General features: G+C 37.6%; 1 protein-coding gene across 2 annotated transcripts in view; it reads right to left on the bottom strand.

The window, feature by feature from the left end:
• LOC126299278 (EH domain-containing protein 1-like) overlaps nucleotides 1-21,897 on the bottom strand; it is a 152,779-nt gene that overhangs the window by 44,721 nt on the left and 86,161 nt on the right. For both annotated transcript variants that reach the window (XM_049991061.1, XM_049991062.1), the window contains exon 4: nucleotides 1,564-1,728. In XM_049991061.1, coding sequence (XP_049847018.1) covers nucleotides 1,564-1,728 — 165 coding nt within the window. The remainder of the gene's footprint in view (nucleotides 1-1,563; nucleotides 1,729-21,897) is intronic.

The following is a 21,897-nucleotide window of genomic DNA, read 5'->3' as shown; positions in this document are numbered from 1 at the left end:
GCTGACCAGCATCTGTGACATGCATGCACAGTACTGTCACAGTGGAGCACATAAGGCCACGCATCGCATCTTGTTGTCAGTCTTGTGACTCACTCTGAGGATGGATGGATGATATGTGGCTGAAATATCAGTGGAGGGAATTTTATTTGCCCAGCTGTATGTCCAAAATTTAATGGACTATCAAAGAAAATATCAATTTAATTATTAAGATTTTGTTTCTGTTAGCAACACAAAATGCTTACTGAGCTATTGAAGCACGACTCAGGCCCGGTACTAACAGCTTTACTTCTGCCAGTATCCGTCTCCTACCTTCCAAACTTTACAGAAGCTCTCCTGCGAACCTTGCAGAACTAGCACTCCTGAAAGAAAGGATACTGCGGAGACATGGCTTAGCCACAGCCTGGGGGATGTTTCCAGAATGAGATTTTCACTCTGCAGCGGAGTATGTGGTGGCAAAAGTAAAGCTGTGAGTACCGGGCGTGAGTCGTGCATCGGTAGCTCAGCTGGTAGATCACTTGCCCGCGAAAGGCAAAGGTCCCGAGTTCCAGTCTCGGTCGGGCACACAGTTTTAATCTGCCAGTAAGTTTCATATCAGCGCACACTCCACTACAGAGTGAAAATCTCATTCTGGAAACATCCCCCAGGCTGTGGCTAAGCCATGTCTCTGCAGTATCTTTTCTTTCAGGAGTGCTAGTTCTGCAAGGTTCGCAGTAAAGCTTCTGTAAAGTTTGGAAGGTAGGAGACGGATACTGGCAGAAGTAAAGCTGTGAGTACCAGGCGTGAGTCATGCTTCGGTAGCTCAGTTGGTAGAGCACTTGCCCGCGAAAGGCAAAGGTCCCGAGTTCGAGTCTCGATCAGGCACACAGTTTTAATCTGCCAGGAAGTTTCATATCAGCGCACACTCCGCTGCAGAGTGAAAATCTCATTCTGCACACTTCTTGGTAGACGCAGGAGATTTGAGATTTCTCTCTCATGTCTGTTGTCTTTCTCTTTCTCCTTCTCTTCTCTCCTATTCCTCTTTTATCAGGAATCACCATCATGGTTGTTTACTGTGGATGAGTTTCAGTGGCTGTGTGAGGTGACTTTCTTTTCTCTTTTTTGTGCATGTGTGTGTGTGTGTGTGTGTGTGTGTGTGTGTGCGTGTGTGTGCGTGTGTGTGTGTGTGTGTGTGTGTGTGTGTGTGTGTGTGTGAGAGAGAGAGAGAGAGAGAGAGAGAGAGAGAGAGAGAGAGAGAGAGAGAGAGAGAGAGAGAGAGAGAGAGAGAGAGAGTTCTTACCCTATAAAAAAGTAGTAGCTCAACTGCTAGTTATGGCTCTACACTGTCATGAGTGTTTATACACCATACATCAATTAACATACAGGAGGGAACGTTTAACAGCATTGAGAATTTGGATCAGGCCACAGTGAGTGTGTGGATTCCCTAATGGTTTGTGAAAAATAGGAAATTGCTGTCTATTTGAGTTCGGATCTTGTCATGAATTTTCAATTTCCAATTCAGCACACATTCATTCTGTTACTAGGATAAATAGTTAGTCTTATACAACCAGCACTATTTGTAAATACCTGCATTTTTTTCAGCTCTGGAAAGTCTCCATGAGATATCTGATATTTGTGTTCAATATTTTTGTAAATAACATCAAGGTGTTGAATTAAATGCTCTTTTTTGGCTTCTTTTCTGTATAGTATTGGCATCTCCTTGTGAAGAGTACTTATTATGTATGCATGAACCTGAAAAATAATTTTAAAGTTGCAAGTTTATCCATCTCAAACTCTCATGTTTGGAACTGTAGATTTGAGCAGTTATAAAATATGGTGTGGAAACAATTCAGGCAATAACTAATGGCAAAGAAATACACTAACATTTCATACAGTTCTAGTATTCACTATTTCATATCCAACTATAGCTATCATATTTTCTCATTCAGCTACCATGATACAGAAACTGTTGAAATTCAACTGACTAGAACTTGATTATTTTTTATTTATTTGTTTCCTGTAAATAACTATAAACCTTTTTTTGGAAAAGAAGTTGGTAATGTAAATCACAGTTGAACAATATACATGTAGGTATAAATCCACTAACAACAGGAACAACAGAAACACTATCAGTGGGAACAGAAGATATTGCTTTAGAGCTCGGGCTGTGAAGAATTCAGCTCACTAGCTGTGTCCTGGCTTGTGTGCCATAACGCTCATCCCACCTGCACACTTCACCACTACCACATCACATTGCCTGAGTAGGAGCAGGTGGACGAGGGGAATCTGTGACCGCATCATATTTAGATGGCAATGCAGTTCCACTGTATTTGAATGTTTCCTATTTTTCAGCAACAAAGATTACAAATAAAACAAGTTTTCAGTACTGTTTAATTATTTTTAGAACAGTGAAGACACATAATAATTTTTAATCTGGACAGACTATTAATATACATGCAGACACAGACAATTTCACAAATTTGTTGTGACATATTTAGTTTCATAATCATAAAAAGGTCTTCCACCCACACATTAGATCAAGATATTGTAGCACTTTGCAACCTCATTATAGGGAGCATGCAAATTCTAATCTGAGGAAAACAATGTAACTGTCTAGGATAGTTTTAACATGTCTTTAAAATGGAAATTACCAGGGACATAGATAATTTTTCTTCATGGGTGGGGGGTTGGAGTGGGAATTCTGTTCTGCTCGACTACAAAATGTTCTTTCAGGTCAGCATCCTGAATTGCAAAGATTATTGATGTTGATGTGAATCACTCCATAAATCATAAAAACTTAGTGCCTGTAGACTGCATGTTATGCAACACTTCACTACAAATGCTTTCTTTGTCAGTGTAACTGCCCATATATTGCTTAATATTTCAAATGAGTCAGTATCACCAGGAATAGACAACACACACACACACACACACACACACACACACACACACACATTGTCAGTGTAACTACCCATGTATTGCTTAATATTTCAAATGAGTCAGTATCATCAGGACTAGACAACACACACACAAACACAAGGTTTTGTGGAAGCACTTTTTTTACAGAGTTGTTCATGTTCACATGTGGTTCTTACTTGTAGCAAATAAGATGAAATCAAACAATGGAAACTCCAGGTATGAAGGCTGTGACCAAAAGCTTTATGTGATAATTTTTTAACTGTGCCTGTCTGCAACTTGACATGTCTTCTTTATGGTAAGTAGCATTCTGTCTTTCCCACATTGTGAATAAGATGAAATTAAATTCAAGTTGTTCTGATATAAATGTTCAGTGAGTAAGAGAGGAATGACATGTAAAATATTTATAAAACTTTTACATCATAAATAATATAAACCATTTGTGCAAGAGAGTGATAAACTGATCATAGAGTATAGTAAATCAGTGTCCAAAAACAAAGAAAGGAAGAAAGCAGAATCATGTCAAACTTTGATGCTAAATCAAACTTCAAAATCAGTAATTAGACAGTTTCCAAATTTAGATTCTGATGAAAGAACATCTACATGTTTCAGCTGGAAGCACACTGCTGTTTATCTTTAATCAGAACACCAAAGTCTGGCTCAGTTGAGCTCAACTTAGCTCTCAAGCCTAATTCAACATTAAATCTGTTTCTGTTTTTATTTTTTATATACTGCAACTCAGACACATGTAAGCTGTGACAAAAAGTACCAATATTTGAACTGCTTGTTTGAAAAGAGAAGGGTGTTCTGTTTCTGCTCCCATCCAAAAAGAAGGAAGAGTTTTCTTTTTGAAAGCACCTTCCATCGGAATGTTTCTCATCACGTCAATAAAAGTTTCTTTCATGGTTCTTCTTCCGCTTCTTACCTGTATATAGATTTCTTATGCAGTCAGATTCTGTGTGATCCACAGAAAAGTACTTTTCAAAACTTTTCTGGAGAACCTCTAATGTGTAGTAATGTCTCTAACCAAATATTCCATGAGAGCTTGTTCACTGTCTTCCAAAAATTATAAAAGTGAAAGAATATTATACTTGCTTTGTATGAGGATACAAACTTTTAAATGTATCACCAATATCTTCACATTACAGTGTAAACAGATGTGAAATTAGAGCACTTGCCTTGATGAAGTTTATGAAGGTTACAGCATCTGCCAAAACCACATAAAGAGTTTTGGGCATGTCCTTAGAATCCAGTGCTTCTTGTCTTATTATTCAGTGTGTGTTTAACAACTGGGTACAACTTTCTTCACTTTTGCTGCCACCCCTGTTAAGTGACTATACCTTGACTTGGTCCTGTCTTTACAAATACTGACACATTTTTGTCAAGGAATACATACTTTAAACAAGTAAAGGTCAATCACATTCAAAATGTTTTCTGTTGCAGAATTTGACTCAACTGGTTTGCAGAATAAAAAGTTTTCTCTTATATCTTTATTATGATCATGCACACACTATGCCATAGTGTTATCACATTGAGGTATGTGGGAAAAATAACAATTACATTATTCATGATCCTCATATTCACAGAAACATGTTAATGGTACACACACACACACGCACACACACACACACACACACACACACACACACACAAAGGGTTTTGTACTCAGAGAGAGTCGACACCTTGTGGCCATCAATGAGAAAGGTGAAACAAGGAGCCAGATTACCAATATAAAAACAACTAGCATTTAACCTGGTGATGACTTCAACCTATGTACAAGATACATGTGTTGCTATTTAGCAAGTGCTTTAGTTAATACATCAGCAGGCATTTCCTTTGACTACAAGTACTTAACAATACTCTCACTTCTTTTTACAAATTGTCAGATAAAGTAATCTTTTGCACAATCAAATTTCAATCTAGAATGCAACACAGAATTTTGTAGGAAAATGATTAGAGTATTTTGATGTATATCATTTAACAATTCTCCTATCACCTGTCTCAAACACACTGCTTTGTCGGTGGCAGAATTTAAAGCTGCATACTCAGCTTCAGTAGTTGTGGTTGCAACATGCTTCAGTTTCTTGCTCACTCAGGAAATTCAATTTTCCCCAATAGAAAATCACTTCCATATTGCATCAATCCTTTAGTTAAATCATATAGAAAATTTGAGGCAACAAAACCACTTTTTCTCCCATTCACCACTGTGTGGACAATGTGTCATCGTTAATTTTGTGAGTGGCTCCTTTCCCCAATGACACAACATAATAATGTTAATAACAAAGCAGTGTGTTTATATTAGCAGTGAGACATTTACAAACAATTTAATAAAAGGTATACTGAGGTTGGATCTGTCGGTTGAAATCCCAAAGGCAAATAACATTGATCAAAACAGATAGGTAGATAGAGAGAGAGAGAGAGAGAGAGAGAGAGAGAGAGAGAGAGAGAGAGAGAAGCACAGTGTTTGCAAATGGTGGCCACATACAAGTAACTCATCTATCACTTGAGCAAATTTTGGTATTACTTTGTATGGACATAGCATTTATACCCAGCAGCATGTCCTAAGACACAGTGCACAAGTCCTGGTACATGAAAATCACGTTTGTGGCATACACACCACCCATAGCATTAACAGCTCCATACGAAATACCTCAGCAACATTCCAGATGCAAGATTACAGGTGAAAGACCATGAGTGCTGCCACCACACACTTATCCAAAGGTTTGGTCATATGACCATTCCTTGATTCAGTGCAGATACTTGCATCTTGACCACCATTAATAATTTTCATAATAATTTCATATAAATACTTGTGATAAAACATATGAAGGTCTTTGAAGTCATTCTGCAATCTCTTAACAAACTCACTTATACATTATTTTCACAAGTTTAAATAAATCACACACATGTAAATTGCCACATTCAGCATTCTAGTCAAAACACTAACTGTACCTATTTTAAAAATTACAACTACAGCTCAATACACACTGAAAGTTATTGGAATATTAAGGAAAGAAACTCATGCTGGCAAGATCATTTGTGTCTCTGTGGAGGATTTTATAGATATGGCACTATATACATAAATAAACCAAATTGTTTATAATATCTTTTAGTGTTCAATTATAAAAATAATCTGTTCATTGCTTTGTAGGCTTTATACTCATTCATCTTGTGTATCACAAGTCTGATGTTTGTAATGGATTCAGGTGTTAGGATTTACTATAGACAATAATGGTAATAATGTCAATAACTTTTTAACTATTAAGGCTTTAGATATGGATTTATGTTTAATGAGCTCATCTCAATTCTGCGGTTCCAAAATTGTCATTGGTTTTACTCCAGAATGCCTGTAATCAATTTTAATGCATTTTTCATTGAAATCATATTAGTGGTGACATTTAAAGTCACAAGTTCCTCCATGTTAGCTCATCCTACAACCATTTCACTGGAACACATCCTCTTTCTGCCTGGAAAAACCTCAGTGACCACTGAACCTCATGATTTGCTAGCTGCCTTTACTTTCACTCTCCTCACTTTTCACAGCTGTCTGACAGCTGGTTGTCCCAACAAACATTCAGACCAGCCAACAGCTGGCCTGTGAGATTTAGTCTGTCTTGTTGCCATCAAACCAGCTGCTTGTAATGTCACATGCATCGATCACCTGTTGATTCTTATATGAAGTAGCACCATTCCTCACCATTTACACGGTGTCAAGAAGTACCAATTTTGCCATACATTTAACTATGCCAAAACTTGTGTAATAATTTTGTGAGTGGTGAATCAATCAGCATGAGCATCATCACTAGCAAACGTATACACATATAACTTAAACATAATTGATGTATCTTTAGCTAAATGTGCTGTTAATAATTTGTAATCAAGTCTTTGGCTGGGCTAGCAACCCAAATGATTTTACATATAATAAATGCCCATGTTAGTCTTTGGACACACAGCACTCAAGATTAAAATATGTTATCACTTTCACTTTTCTTTCCACAAATACACACACAGGCAGTTGTTCCTGTACTTGCATCAGGTTGGTGCAACTGGATTCTTATGTCCAAGGCAGTCTTGGCACATTCCTACACCTTCCACACTCTTCAGTATACAGCTAGCAGTGCTGTGCCACCCATTACCAACCAAGCCATATCCTATGAAGATGAGCTAACAAATGTCCCAATGAGTGAGTGGTCAATATTTTGTATTCCCCACTGTTCAGGCTACAGAAACCCACTTTTGGTTCACCATATGTCTACTGTGTTTACATCTCAAATGATACTGATCAAGGCAACAATACAAATGTTGAAATGTGTATTAAAACAGCTGGATATACCACACATATTAATTGATAATAAACAAATCATTTTAACTTTTAAAGAAACTCCTTTGCATTCCACAAGCTATGCATGATTCTAATTGACAAAATAAACAATTAATTCTTGCTTTCATGTTTGTACAAATACTTACCAAACTAGATTGACCTACTCCAAATCCATTGATTTCCCAGATTCTATATCTGAGCATTACATTTACGTACTGACAAGATAGAATAATCAAATAATGCACTGTACATTCCATTATGCATCTCACTCCAATGCATCAGACTTAAACCCCCATGAATAATTTCCCATACCATAGTTGCTTCTTTATCTAATCCCCCCCCCCCATTATATCCAAGCATATCTTCTCATGACTAGATGAAGAGTTAAAACTCATATGATTCTCATTTAAATGAAACTTCTGTGCAAACCATGTTACACAATATGTATATACCATTCAGGAAACAATTACCAATGAGAAACCCCATAAATTTCTTAGAACTTTACAGCATGGTAAATAAATGTTCACTTGAGTACTTTGTATTCTCTTCATTCACTTTTCAATATGTCTCCTCAGATCAGTTATATTTTGCAGAATATATTGGGTGCACCAGTCTGTAGGCATTGGTATGTGGGCATTCTGTTACTTCAAATGGCCCATTATACAATTCAAATAATTTTTTGATTCCCTCATTGGTTTCTTTATTTCTAAGACCCCTGTTTAAATTTTTACTGTCCTATATTTTCCATCTTGTCTCTTCTTTCTTTCAGAACCCTTCTTTAGAAAATGTTGATTAACTAGTGCCTCCCTCTTGCCTGGTTGAAAGGTTAACTGAAGGAAACTCAGCATTCTCTGCTAGAAAATTATTAGGTTTTATTCCTATCATCACTTCATATGGAGAGAAACCAGTAGCACTATTTTTAACTATATTCGTAAGATCTTCTTCAAATACAATCAAACCGGTCCTGCACAACCTAACAAATTCCCATGCACACCTCTGAGCAGGATTTCTGGAGGTGGTACACCAGTACCCTCATGTGTCTAATGCCTGCCCATTCTACAAAATTTCTCCCACACTCTGGAAATAAATTATGCTGCATTGTCTAATAGGATCTTATCAGGCAATATGACATTCACTCTGTAGTCCTTCTCTAGTTTATTAACTACGCTATTACTTGTGGCTCCTTTTAGGGGGTACATCTACTGCTAATAATATATATTTCAGTACACCATGACCTGTGGGAAGATGTCAAAAAATTAAAAATAATAATAAATAAATAAATAAATCAACTGCCAGTTACTCACCTACTCTACTGGGGATGGTGTTCTGCATTTCTCCCTGCATAGCTACTGTGCTAAACTTCACCCTTTGACACTGGTCACAAGGTGTGAGCTGTTTCATTACTCTTCTAGCCATGTTATTAAAGATGGCATATTCCCGAATTATTTTCTAACCACTTCTGTGCTCCATGTTTCATCTGGAAAACACAGCCTCCATTCTTCCTTGTCTACAGTTTTTTGCCTAAACAGTAGACCCCTGTAAATCTTATAATACTATTTAATTTTTTCATATCCCTTAGACCCAAAATTAACTTTAAGAAATTTCAATTTTGGATCCCCATTTTGGAGCCTATGCATATCTTTGTATATTGCTTTCATCTTCTTCTCTTCCTCAACACCTTTTATATACATTATTTGGAACTCTTTCGTAGACTCTGTTTCTTCCTCACAATCTTTCTCAATGATTGGTAGATGGGACATGACATCTGCCACATTGTTGTATGCCACCTTTGATACTCATTATGGTACCTAAATTGTGGTAGAAACATGGTCCATCTCATTAATCAATTGTTCAATAGTTTACATTGCAGTAGGTATCTTAGAGCTTTGTGGTCAGTAAAGAAAACAACCTCCCTGCCTTCCAGATAAATCCTAAGTTATTGAGACTCAAATACCACAGTCAATAGCTCTTTTTCTCATATCCCATAGATTATTTCATGTTTAGAGAGTATTCAGCTCATTAATGCTATAATTTTTTTCTAGCATTCCATATGTCATTTTCTCACAGAACAGGACTTACACCATAATCTGAGCTGTCAGATGCAATGCAGAAAGGCAATGAAATGTCTGGATAGTATAATACTTTACTATTAGCTAAGCTTCTCTTGATAGCTTCAAACTCCTTATCACACTCAGGAGACCAATTCCAGGTAACATACTATTTTAACAACCTACATGAATTTGGTGAATTTATACTGTAATATGGTAAAATCTACAAAGTTCAATAAATTACTTCAGCTGTTTACTATTTATTGGTCTCTTGCGCTCAGTAATAGGTTTTATCTTTTCACTGTGAGGTAGTATACTCTCTGACATTAACAGATAACCAAGGAATGACAATTCTGTCTGCACAAATTCAGGTTAAGAGTCATCCCCCCTTTAGATATAGCTTTGACGTTAACAGATAACCAAGGAATGACAATTCTGTCTGCACAAATTCAGGTTAAGAGTCATCCCCCCTTTAGATATAGCTTTGAACATCTCCTCCAATATTTAGCAATGTTCCCGCCATGAGCTGTTGTTTATCAATATACCATCAACATGCACACCAAATTTTGTCAACAACTCATATCCAAGAAGATGATTTAATGCCCTGATGATCACAGCCACTGATATACATAATCCAAATGTAACCACTCTAAACATATACATTCTCTTTTCAAACAAGAAAGCAGTATATTGCCTCCTGTCTTTGGATGACCTCACCTGAAGTGAACTCTATTCTAGACATGAGCAGTATATTGTTAAAATTTTGTAAAAGTTCATTCATGTGTTCTGCTTGGTAATTCTCTTATAAAATTATTTTGTTCAATCTCCTCACAACCAACACAATCCTCACAGAACCACCTTCCTGTTTGACCATAACAATTGGGTTAGTATACACACACACCTGCCCAACTCAATAACCTTCTTGTCTAGCATTTTCTTTATTCTGGTCCTTACCGTTTTTTTATCTGCCCCAATAACAGTGAAAGGTTTCAGACTAATAACTTTATGGGGCATTAACTTTAAATGACATTTAAAATTGACTACTTCCCCAGGCGTATCTGAAAACACATCTTTACATTTATGCAATGGTTCCTTGAGCTGTGAGCTTTGATTCCTAGGCACATGTTTGAATTCTTTTATTTTATCAATTATTTTCTCTAGAAAGCATACCTCTCCATTATACTCATTCTTCCTTTTTAAATGAATTATCACTTTACCCCCTGTCAGTTCCTTTTTTAAATTTAACTGTTTTTCTGTTACCTCCATAATTAAATTCCAGAACTCTGTCTGTTACAATAATACTGCAACAATACAGTACTTAATAAGAAAATACATCCCAAGAATAATGTCCATAGCAAGGCCAGGTATCACAAAGCAATCTATATTGAAATACTGATCCTCAATCTTTAAATCTAATAGAATTTCCATCTTCCATGGCTTGCTGCACCCCTCTGTTCCAGTCTGTATTTTAATCCCAGTTATAGTTAACTCCACCAAATCTCTCCTTCTTATCTGTTGCCAGAATGATGCAGATACAGCTGCTACACTAGACCCAGAATCTAATAGTGCAATACTTTCTACCTTTTCCACTTTGATATTAATAACTAGCTGATTTTTTTCAATAATTACCCTCTTTAATCCAGTCTCTTCCACCAGATCTGCTTCAACTTCCCCTGCTCTCGCTATCCATTATGCAAACACTCTTATTCATATACCTATATTCTATATCTGCATCTTCCTTAAACAAATTCTTAACCACTTGCTTTGTATCCTGTTCACCCCTTAATTCCTCAATTTTCCTTGCCACTTTAAATTTTGAAGTATCCCATTCCTCAGAAATTATGATTTTATGGATCTTATCATAAGATACCCAGTCACTAGCAAAATACTCATCTTCCTCTTTTTGCACCCAGTCACTGCCAATATTCTTTCAGAACCATCTGACCATCTTCCACAAACATGTGTGTCAACTTCCTATTCAGGACAAAACTCAACATTTTTATAACTTCAATCAACTTCAGCTTCATTCACTAATTCATTGTTAACAAACACTACATTATCAGGTGCACCCACTAGTACAGTCACAGCAGTTTCATATACATCATTACCTACTGTTTCATCAAATGCACCCACTGGTACAGGCACAATATCAATATTATCACTAACAGTATGATTCCCATTATCTCCCTAGTGCCCGTCTCTCCAATTCCTAGTGTGGTTATTATGTCAACTCTCACCATCTCTCTCATTGTTAACAAACACTACATTATCAGGTGCACCCACTAGTACAGTCACAGCAGTTTCATATACATCATTACCTACTGTTTCATCAAATGCACCCACTGGTACAGGCACAATATCAATATTATCACTAACAGTATGATTCCCATTATCTCCCTAGTGCCCGTCTCTCCAATTCCTAGTGTGGTTATTATGTCAACTCTCACCATCTCTCCCTCTAATTCCTATGATTTCCATTGAAATCATTATTTTAATTACCTCTGACATGATTCCTGTTATCCCCCCTCTGCTCAACAAATTGTGGTATGTAACAAGTAGCCCTATCCATGTTTCCTATGAAACCCAGTAACTCTTCTACGAATCGATAGGACTGTCGATGAGTTCCCACTGCAGTGTTTCGGGAAGTCTCCTCTTTAATGCACAGATTTCTGTAAGCACCCCTAATGGCCTAACCAAATGTATGAATATATTTTTTTAATTACCTCTGACATGATTCCTGTTATCCCCCCTCTGCTCAACAAATTGTGGTATGTAACAAGTAGCCCTATCCATGTTTCCTATGAAACCCAGTAACTCTTCTACGAATCGATAGGACTGTCGATGAGTTCCCACTGCAGTGTTTCTGGAAGTCTCCTCTTTAATGCACAGATTTCTGTAAGCACCCCTAATGGCCTAACCAAATGTATGAATATATTTAATTATCTTGGACACAGTTTCCTCACACTATTTTTACCACCCTTATATGTTTGTATGTTTATTTATTAGCCATTCAGCATCTTTACCATGCAATTGGATTTGTCGAAATACATTTTACATATTCATACTTTTCACTGTAAAAATCTTTTTTCCTGTTATCAGGCTTCCCCTTTTTACAATCTTCAGACTGTTCTACAAAATTGTGAGTGTTACATCTCATTCCTCCTCTGGTGATCTGTTTGCTTATCTTAGTGAAAGTTTTATTAATGCCTAAATGTTTCCCACATATGGATTCATAAAAATAAGTGAACCCGATTGGTACTAGACTTCTGTGTAAACAGATCTTCTACTATCCAGCTTTTTTCAATAACATAGAATCCCTCTCACCATGGAGTAGTGCTTGTCACAGCTGCTCCTTTAAGTTATGCCCAAAGCCTGCACAACTCAGGATCCTTCACTTGTTCATTCTCTATATTATAAAAAAAAGCTTAGGAATTTCTGTCAACACCACAGCTTTAGACACAAATTCTGCTCTGTTGTTCTTGGTGTTTTCTTCATATTAATTTCAAGCATCCTGCTCAAAGCATCAGCTATCTTGTTTTGTTCTTTGTATGAGTGGGATGGCTAAAATTAAATTTTTAAAGAGGCAGTTAGAAGGGCAAGCCCAGGCATAAGGTAATCAGAATAAATGAAATTTTGAATGGGCCTGTGTATGTGTAAAATGATGTTGTGTGTAAAATCATAAAATTATTAACAATAGTGAAAGGTTTCAGACTAATTACTTTATGGGGCATTAACTTTAAATGACATTTAAAATTGACTACTTCCCCAGGTGTATCTGAAAACACATCTTTACATTTATGCAATGATTCCTTGAGCTGTGAGATATGATCCCTTGACAAATGTTTGATTTCTTTGAATTTATCAATTATCTGCTCTAGAAAGCATGCCTCTCCATTATACTCATGCTTCCTTTTTAGATGAATTAGCATGAGAACATTTTATTGATTTCAGGACTTTTGAAATGATGTTCTTAAATAAATACTGGAGGCAAGCTAAACAATTTAGTTTACAAAATGAACTTTTGAATCATCTCTTTACCCCCTGTCAGTTCTTTTTTAAATTTAACTGTTTTTCTGTTATCTCCATCATTAAATTCCAGAATTTTGTCTGTTACAATAATTCTGCAACCATACGGTACTTAATAAGAAAATTCATCGCGAGAATAATGTCCATAGCAAGTCCAGTTATCACAAAGCAATCATGCAGCCAAGAAGTCCACTGCATGGTACTTACCCCCTCCGCTGAATGGTTTTGTACACAATCCTAGCCCTATGTGATGCCCCATCATTAAATTCCCTAGTCCAACTGCTACATTACATACTGATCCCTTCATTCATTTATCTGTTTCTTTCTTTTGCTAACTTCCAGTTCCAGCTTTTCACCTATACTTTTATAACAATAAGCAATGCCTACATTCACTGATTTCAACTCTGGATTTGTTTGCATTTGATAATTTATACATTTCTTTTCTTGTGCCTCAAATCATTTTACAACATGATCAACAATTTCCACTTCAGCCACCAATTCCTTTTCTGCCTCTTCAAATCTGAGATTAACTCCCATGACCATTTTAACTGTGTTTTCAACTTTATTTGTAATCTCAGTGAATTTACTCCCACCACCCTCTGACCCACACTGATGCATGTCTGTTGATATGTCACTAGTATCAATTCACATCAGAGAGATTTTTCCCAAGCTGACTAGGAAACAGGTCATGGTAATAAATCCATGAGTGACATGAGTGTTACTTGGTTGGCGATGGGCAGTGGAAGCAGTTCCATGTGCGAGTGATGAGCTGATGGACCCGCCAATTTGAAGTACAACACACTGTAGATTGGAGTCTGGTGTGCAAAGTAACAGAGAGGAAATGGTGGTGGCCATCAGAGTCAGGAAGTGTAATTGACTTGACACTGGTACAACCTGCTGCAAGTCGAGAACAGTGGGTGACATACTAAGCTATGTATATTTCACTGTCCAATTGAAAGCTGGTTACAAGGTTCGGAGGCTTCCCATGATTCTTTGTTAGTTTGTCTCCTTGTTTTTTTTTTCCGTGATTTCCCTAAATTGCTCCAGGTAAATGCCGGGATGGTTTCTTTCAAAGGGCGCGGCCGACTTCCTTCCCTAATCTGATGAGACCGATGACCTCGCTGTCTGGTCTCCTTCCCCAAAACAACCCAACCCAACCCCCTTCTTTTTCATTTAGTAACTGTCACACTGTTTAGTGTCCAAAAATTTTATTTGAACACCCAGTACACATCTGTATCAGTTTCAGAGTAACTGCCACAGTGTGTTATCACATTTAATTATATTTCAACATTTCCTGCAAATTAAAAAATAGATATCACGATGTGTTAGTGGCTGACAATTCCATTCGAATAGCCAGCATAGAGTTGTATCTGTTTTGAGACTAACTGCCACAGAGTGTTAGCCCATATAAATGTGTTCAAACATTTCTTGTATTTTTAAGGATAGATGTCACACACAGTGTGTTAGTAGCTGAAAATTTCATTTGAATAGCCAGTATAAGGCTTTACCTGATTTGAGAGAAACTGTCAAAAGGTGTCAGCATACGTAAATATATCTTATCATATCTTGCAAGTTAAAGACTGGATGTCATACTGTGTTAATGGTCAAAATGTCATTTGAATACTCAGTATAAGGCTGTATCTGTTTTGAGAGTAACTGCCATAGTGTGTTAACACACATCAATGCATTTGAACATTTATTTCAAGTTACAGTATAAATGTCATAGAGTGTTAACAGCAGAAAAGTTCATTTGAATGGCTAGTACAAACCGTTTCTATTTGGCAGTAGTTGTCACCAGATCTTAGCACCTGCAAATGCATTTGAATGTGTGTTTGTAGTAAGAGAATACATGCTGCTACCTGTTAGCAGAAGTTAACTCATTTGATATTAAAAGTAATAATAGTAGTTGATGGCCTAGTGCCATAAGTTTATTTATTATTCAGCACATGTTAATTTTAACAGAATAATTGCTGCAGTGGGCTAGTCCCAATAACTTTCACTTCGGGGGAAGCTTTTAAAATAGCTGTTGCTGAGTGTCAGATTGTTTGTAACTTGGTTTGTTAATAAACTGTTGTTCTGAAAGTCCAGTGGCTTTAACTCCAGGACCTTATGTACTAGCTTACCAGCTGTAAGTTAGTTTAATATTTTCACCATATATGCAAATATAGTATCAATGGTTATACAGAGTGTGGTTACCATATTTTGTTACTGAACAAGTAGGTTAATAGTAGTTAAGTTGTATATGTTCTCATGTACAATGTCTTGTACTTGGTTGTATAATAATTGCAGAAGTTGCCATGGGAGGTTATAGTGTTCTTGGACTCAAATATTTGCAGGAGGAAAATCTTCAGCATTAATTGTGCATAAGGGGCAAGCCAGAGGACAGTACCATAGCAGAGTTGTGCCAGTACCTGTGTGGGGTGTTAGACAAGCCAGTCAACATCACTGCACAGTCTGTGGGTAAGGTGAATGCCACAGGGGCTATATATTTTCCTTGCTGGAGGCTGTTCAGGAAGGGTTGGAGTTGTTAGAACCCTCCCAAGCTCAGATGTTGTGATTACATGCTTTGCTAGATCATGTAGTAAATTGGGTGAATGATCTTCAGGTGGAGGATATGAACTGCAAAGAGGCCTCAATGATTTAGACCCCTCAGGAGAAGATTATTTCAGTGCAAAGACTTTTATCTTTTCTTAAGTGACAGGAAGGTAATGAGTTGGATGAAGAGCCAAGAAGTGAAGCTTCAAAAATACAGATAAAGCCTGGAGATCAATTTGCTAAGCTGCAGTATCCCCTTCTGCCTATTATCTAGATAATTTGGAGCCTGTCAGTAAAATATGTGCAAAAGATTAAAGAGATTTTATGGCTGCTCATGAGGTTAGAAGAGATGTTCACCAACTGGCTCGGGGAGCATAAGCCAGCTAATAGCTGTGGTAGTTAGGGAAGGGGGAACCTTTATGCTCCTTGATAAGAAAATCTTAGACGATTGCTTGGGGTCATGGTGGCAGAACGATGTATCTGATAAATATTTTACAAGATTCAGGAAGTTGGTCAAAGCTTGGCCAAATAGGTGAAAAGTGTTTGAGTGGGTATGATAACACTGTGTCTGGACGTGTCAGAGAGAGGCAGTAATGAGCACATGGGAAGGTATGAGACCTGGGGATAGGTCACAGGTCACGTTTGCTGATAATCCACAGTCATTTGGGGACTTAGGTCAATGGGAAGAAGCTAAAGGGTTCACACAGGATGCAGGAAGGCAACGGGCAGGTTCTCTGCTCTGTAAAAAGGGATGTGAGTCGAGATACATTTGCTTCAGGTGGCATAGCATAAAACACCAGGTAAGGAATTGCAAAAGTTCCTGTGGAGTGGGCAGCACAAATAGCTAATGCCAGGAACTCACAGGGGATTCTGTAAATAGGAAGCTGCCGCATGGATCCAAGTGGGTTTGTGCTGTAAACACCAAGGGGTTGCCATTTGTGTGCATGAAATTGGTAACAGAACCTGTGTTTGTGCTTATTGACTCTGGGAGTAATATCTCCATTACTGATTATGAGTGGTTGAGAACTAATGGAAGTCTGGTGAGAATAGAAAATGTACAACTTGGAAGTGTGGATTATTGGAATGTATCCAGCGACTTATTGTAAGTGGTTGGTCAGGTACAGTGCAAGCTTGGCTGATGAGACTCTGGGTTGTAAGGAAGATAATGGATAGGATTTTGTTAGGATGTGTTTTCGTAGAGTGGTTCCAGTGCATAGTGGGCTATGCTGCGTGGTGTCTATAAATTTGAAAGGACAAGAGTATTAATTTTTGTCAACATCAAGAGAATTTAGGTGCGTGTCTGGTGGAGCAAAAGCTCATAGCTTTTGAAGTTGGTCATCTATAAGAAAATGAAAGGCATCAGCTATTAGAAGGCTTGAACTGGTTTCCAGAAGTCCCAAAGAGAGGTTGGGAATTACCAACAAGATCAAATACAAGATTAAATTAACTGAGCAGGTTATGGTATGGCAGGCTCTGTACAGACTCTCTCCACCAAATATGCAGGAAATGGGCTATTTCATAAATAAACTATTAAAGTATGGCATGACTTGCCCCTCAGTGTCCCCATTTGTCTCCTCCATGTTTCTAATACCTAAGCCTAACGGGGTCAGGTTCCATACAGTAGTGGATGGTAGCTTACTCAAAAGGTCATTTTAGAGTCAGTACCTCTACCAGATTTATACAATTGTTTCACCTGGTTTTTTGGGGCTCAGGTATTTACTGTATTAGATCTTAATCAGGTATACCACTAGGTTCCCAAACAGTGACAACCTTTTGAACTGACTACAATCTTTAAGAGTTTAATTGAGTACCCTTTGGACTGGCTACATGGGCAGCAGTCCCATGAAGGCTATTGGATAATGTATTGGGTGATCTAAAATTTCAGTGCACATTTAATTACTTGGACAATGTAGTTATTTATAGTCCCAGCTTTAAAGAACATTTGAATCACTTGGAGAAGGTATTAACTCAGCTGAAGGAAGTGGGACTGATGGTTAAACCTTGTAAGATCACTTTGGCCAGACATGAGATATCATTTCTTAGGCACATAGTGTCAGGCAAGGGAGTTCAGAATGATCAATCACAAACTTAGATTTTCTGTTCCCCAAAATAACAAAGAAGTTGCCTGTTTTATTGGAATGGATAATTTATTCTGTAAACTTGTCCCAGTTTTGACAGTTTGGCAGCTCCCCTAAACCAGTTATGACAGAAGGGAGAGAAATTTGGCTGGGGAGAGAACCAACAGGCCAAATGCATCAGTATTGGGCGCACCTAATTTCAATCTTCCTTTCATCATACAGAGCAATGATTCATCTGGGGTAATTGTAGCTTTTCCTTTGCAGGAGTAGGAGGGAAACCATAGACCATTGGCTCTGGTTGGTCCAGAATTACACTACTCTATATATGAAGAAGAAGCCTTGCCTGTGTTATTTGCCATGTAGAAATTTAAAAATCCCATTTTGTATCAAAACTGGTAATCAGGCACAAAGTTGGGTGCTGGTGTAGCCACAAAAAACAGGGTATATAGGTCATGGGCTGTTCAAATTTCTGCCTTCCAATTTGAAGTAACTCATATAGTGGGAGGTGAAAACAAAATAGTTGATGCTTTGAGCAGGACGTTTGAAATTAATATGAGGAAAACACCAAGAAAAACAGAGCAGAGTTTGTGTCTATAGCAGGTGACAATGAGGAGGAGCTGTCTCACCTCAAGTAGTTGCTGCGGCGTTGACAGAAATTCCTAAGATTTTTTATAATCTGAGTCTGAACAAGTGAAGGGTTCTGAGTTGTGCAGGCTTTGGGCAGAACTTAAAGGAGCAGCTGTGACAAGCACTACTCCATGGCGAGAGGGATTCTATGTTATTGAAAAAAGCTGGATGGTAGAAGATCTGTTTACAAAGAAGTCTAGTACCAATTGGGTTCACTTATTTTTATGAATTCATATGTGGGAGACATTTAGGCATTAATAAAACTTTCACTAAGATAAGCAAACAGATCAGCTGAGGAGGAATGAGATGTAACATTCACAATTTTGTAGGACAATCTGAAGATTGTAGAAAGGGGAAGCCTGATAACAGGAAAAAGGGTTTTTACAGTTGACCCCTCAATAAATTTTTCATTGATTATTGAGCTCTCCTGCCACACACTAAAGATGGAAACCATTTCATGATTGTGGTTGCTAATGCCTTTACTCATTGTGTATGGCTTGTTCCAAGCCAGGGCACCACAGTGGAAATCACAATTAATCATTTGAGCACAATCTTCATGAGTTTTGGTCCAGCTCTGCTGATAGTCAGTGATTAAAACTGCATGAGTTCAAGGTGTTCTATTTTAGCTCAGGAATTCGAAATATTACAATGACACCTTACTACTCCAACCATCCTCCACTGAGTGTATTAACCCTAATTTGAGGGTGCTGCTCACAATTTACCACGCTAACTCACAGAGAAAATAAGATACTTCCTTAGAATGGTTGAGTCTGGTCTTTAACACAACCTGCCACAAAGCTCACAAGAGCACCCAAGTCTGATGTTCACCTATGAAGTAAATTTGCCTTCAAACAATTAGTGATCGTTGAGCAATCTTCTACCAGATTAGGCAAATCCTGATAACTTGACAACCAGGTAGGAAGCTGCATAGTGTAGAATCATCCTTGCTCACAGGCAGCAGGGTCAGGTCTATAATCAAGGACGACATTACACAACAATGAAAACAAGAGACCAAATGTTCATGAGGAATGTCTGGGGACAGAGTAAAGGGGTGCATGGGACTACTGATAAAATGCTGTCAATGTGTGTGGGCCCTTATCACATTATCAAAATCTTGACAGCTCTAAACTTTTTGGTGGAGAACTTCCATACCCAGAACTGTACATGGTTTCATCTGCACCAGCTGAAGTGGACCAGCCAAGGAGTCAATTAAAGGAGTGTTTCTGGTTCTCTTGTGCTCCCTGATATTCCCTCACTCACATCCCCAGGTGATCAACCTTAGGAAGAGGAGATTAATGATGTCTATTTCAGTACGTCATTAGTATTGACAAGCATCAGAGAGTTTGCCCATGCTGGCTAGGAGAGGGGCTGTGGTGATAATGTCCATGAATGGTGTGAGTGTAAGTTGGTTGGCAATAGACAGTGGAAGCAGTCACATGTGTGAGAAATGAGCTGATGGACCTAATTATTTAAAGTACAACAGGCTGTTGATTGGGGTCTGGAGTGGGAGTTGACAGGGAGGAAGTGGCAGTGGCTGTCACAGTTGGGAAGTGCAATTGGGTTGATGCAGTAGGACCCTGGCACAACCTGCTACAAGCTGAGGACAGTGAGTGATATATTAAGTTTTATAGCTTGCACTGTCCAGTTGAAAGATGGTTACAAGATTCAGAGGTTTCCCATGGTTCTTTATTGGTTTGTCTCCTTGTTTGTCATTTAGTAACTATCACAGTGTTTAGTGTCCAAACCTTTTACTTGAACAACCAGTGCAGAACTGTATCAGTTTTAGAATAACTGCCACAGTGTGTTAGCACATGTAAATATATTTGAACATTTCTTGCAAATTAAATAACAGATGTCAGCGTGTGTTAGTGGCTGAAAATTTCATTTGAATACCCAGCATAAGGTGGTATTTGTTTTGAGAGTAACTGTCAAAGTGTGTTAGGGCATGTAAATGTATCTGAACATTTCTCACAAGTTAAGGAATAGATGTCACAGTGTGTTACTCATTGAAAATTCCATTTGAATAGCCAGTGTAAGCCTGTATCTGTTTTAAGAGTAACTGCTACAGTATGTTAGTGTATGTGAATATATTTGAATATTTCTTGCAAGTTAAGGAACGGATGTTGCAGTGTGTTAGTGGCCAAAAATATTATTTGAATAACCGGAATAAAATGGTCTGTTCTGAGAATAACTGCCTCAATGTGTTAGCACCTGTCAGTGCATTTGAACATTTGTTTAAAGTTAAAGTATAATTTCACAGTGTGTTAATGGCAGAAAAGTTCATTGGAATGACCTGAACAAACTGTTTCTATTCAGAAGTAGTTGTCACCAGGTAGTAGCACCTATAAATGCATTTGAATGTGTTTTTCTAGTTAGAGAATACATGCTGATATCTGTTAGGAGTGGTTAAGTCATTTGATAAGCACTGTATAAAACTGTTACTGATTTGGTAGTAATGGCCCCAGTTTTCAGCATTCATAAATGGAGTTGCATATTTCTTCTTGGCAAAGTATGTCATACATCTTTAATGGATGGACAGTTCACATGGGATGTATATACTCATTTGTTCTTTGAAAGCAACTGTTCCCTTGAAATGCTGCTTTAAGACCAATAGAAGTTGAATACATTCTTTTCAAGAAAGAATAATTGCTGCTGTGGGCTATTGCCCATAAATTATATCTTGAGGAAAGTCTTAATATTTTAATAATTTAAAGTGTTACACATTCAGCATACATTATTTAACAAAGAGTAATTTCTGCAGTGGGGTAGTCCCCATAGTTCTTACCAAGAAAAAATAAATAAAAGTAATAATAATAATAGTTGGTGGGCTAGTGCCAGTGAGTTTATTTATTTTTAGTGTATGTTAATTTTAACAAACTAATTGTTGCAGTGGAGTAGTCCCCATAAATTTCACTTTGGGGAAAATTTTTAAAATAACTGTTGCTCAATGACAAATAGTTTGTAACTTTGTTTGTTAATAAATTGTTGTCCTAAAATTCCAATGGCTTTCACTGCAGGACCTTGTGTTCTAGGTTACCAGCTGTAAGGTACTTCTGTCATTTCACCATGCATGCATAAGTAGTATCACACACTCACTTTGTGAATTATGAGTTTCATCAGCCATGGCTCGCTATGAGAAAATTTAGATTGCAGCCACTGACTGTACTTAACTTGCATTTCCCTGCCAATGTATGCAGACTCTGCTGCTCTGTATTTTGTCCGATGCCTCTCCTATGGAATATCAACCACAAAGTGGACCATTGTTTGCCTCGTGTGATGCTATGTGAAGCTGCTACCTCTCCATTCTAATTTTTTTCTTTTCTTTCTTTCTTTTTTTTAAAAAAAGGATAAGTACAACGTCATTTTGGTA

Source organism: Schistocerca gregaria, chromosome X (genome assembly GCF_023897955.1).
Source record: "Schistocerca gregaria isolate iqSchGreg1 chromosome X, iqSchGreg1.2, whole genome shotgun sequence".
Classification (NCBI taxonomy): domain Eukaryota; kingdom Metazoa; phylum Arthropoda; class Insecta; order Orthoptera; family Acrididae; genus Schistocerca; species Schistocerca gregaria.
Note: the sequence above shows the minus strand (reverse complement) of the source record. Positions and strands in the feature narration are given on the sequence as shown.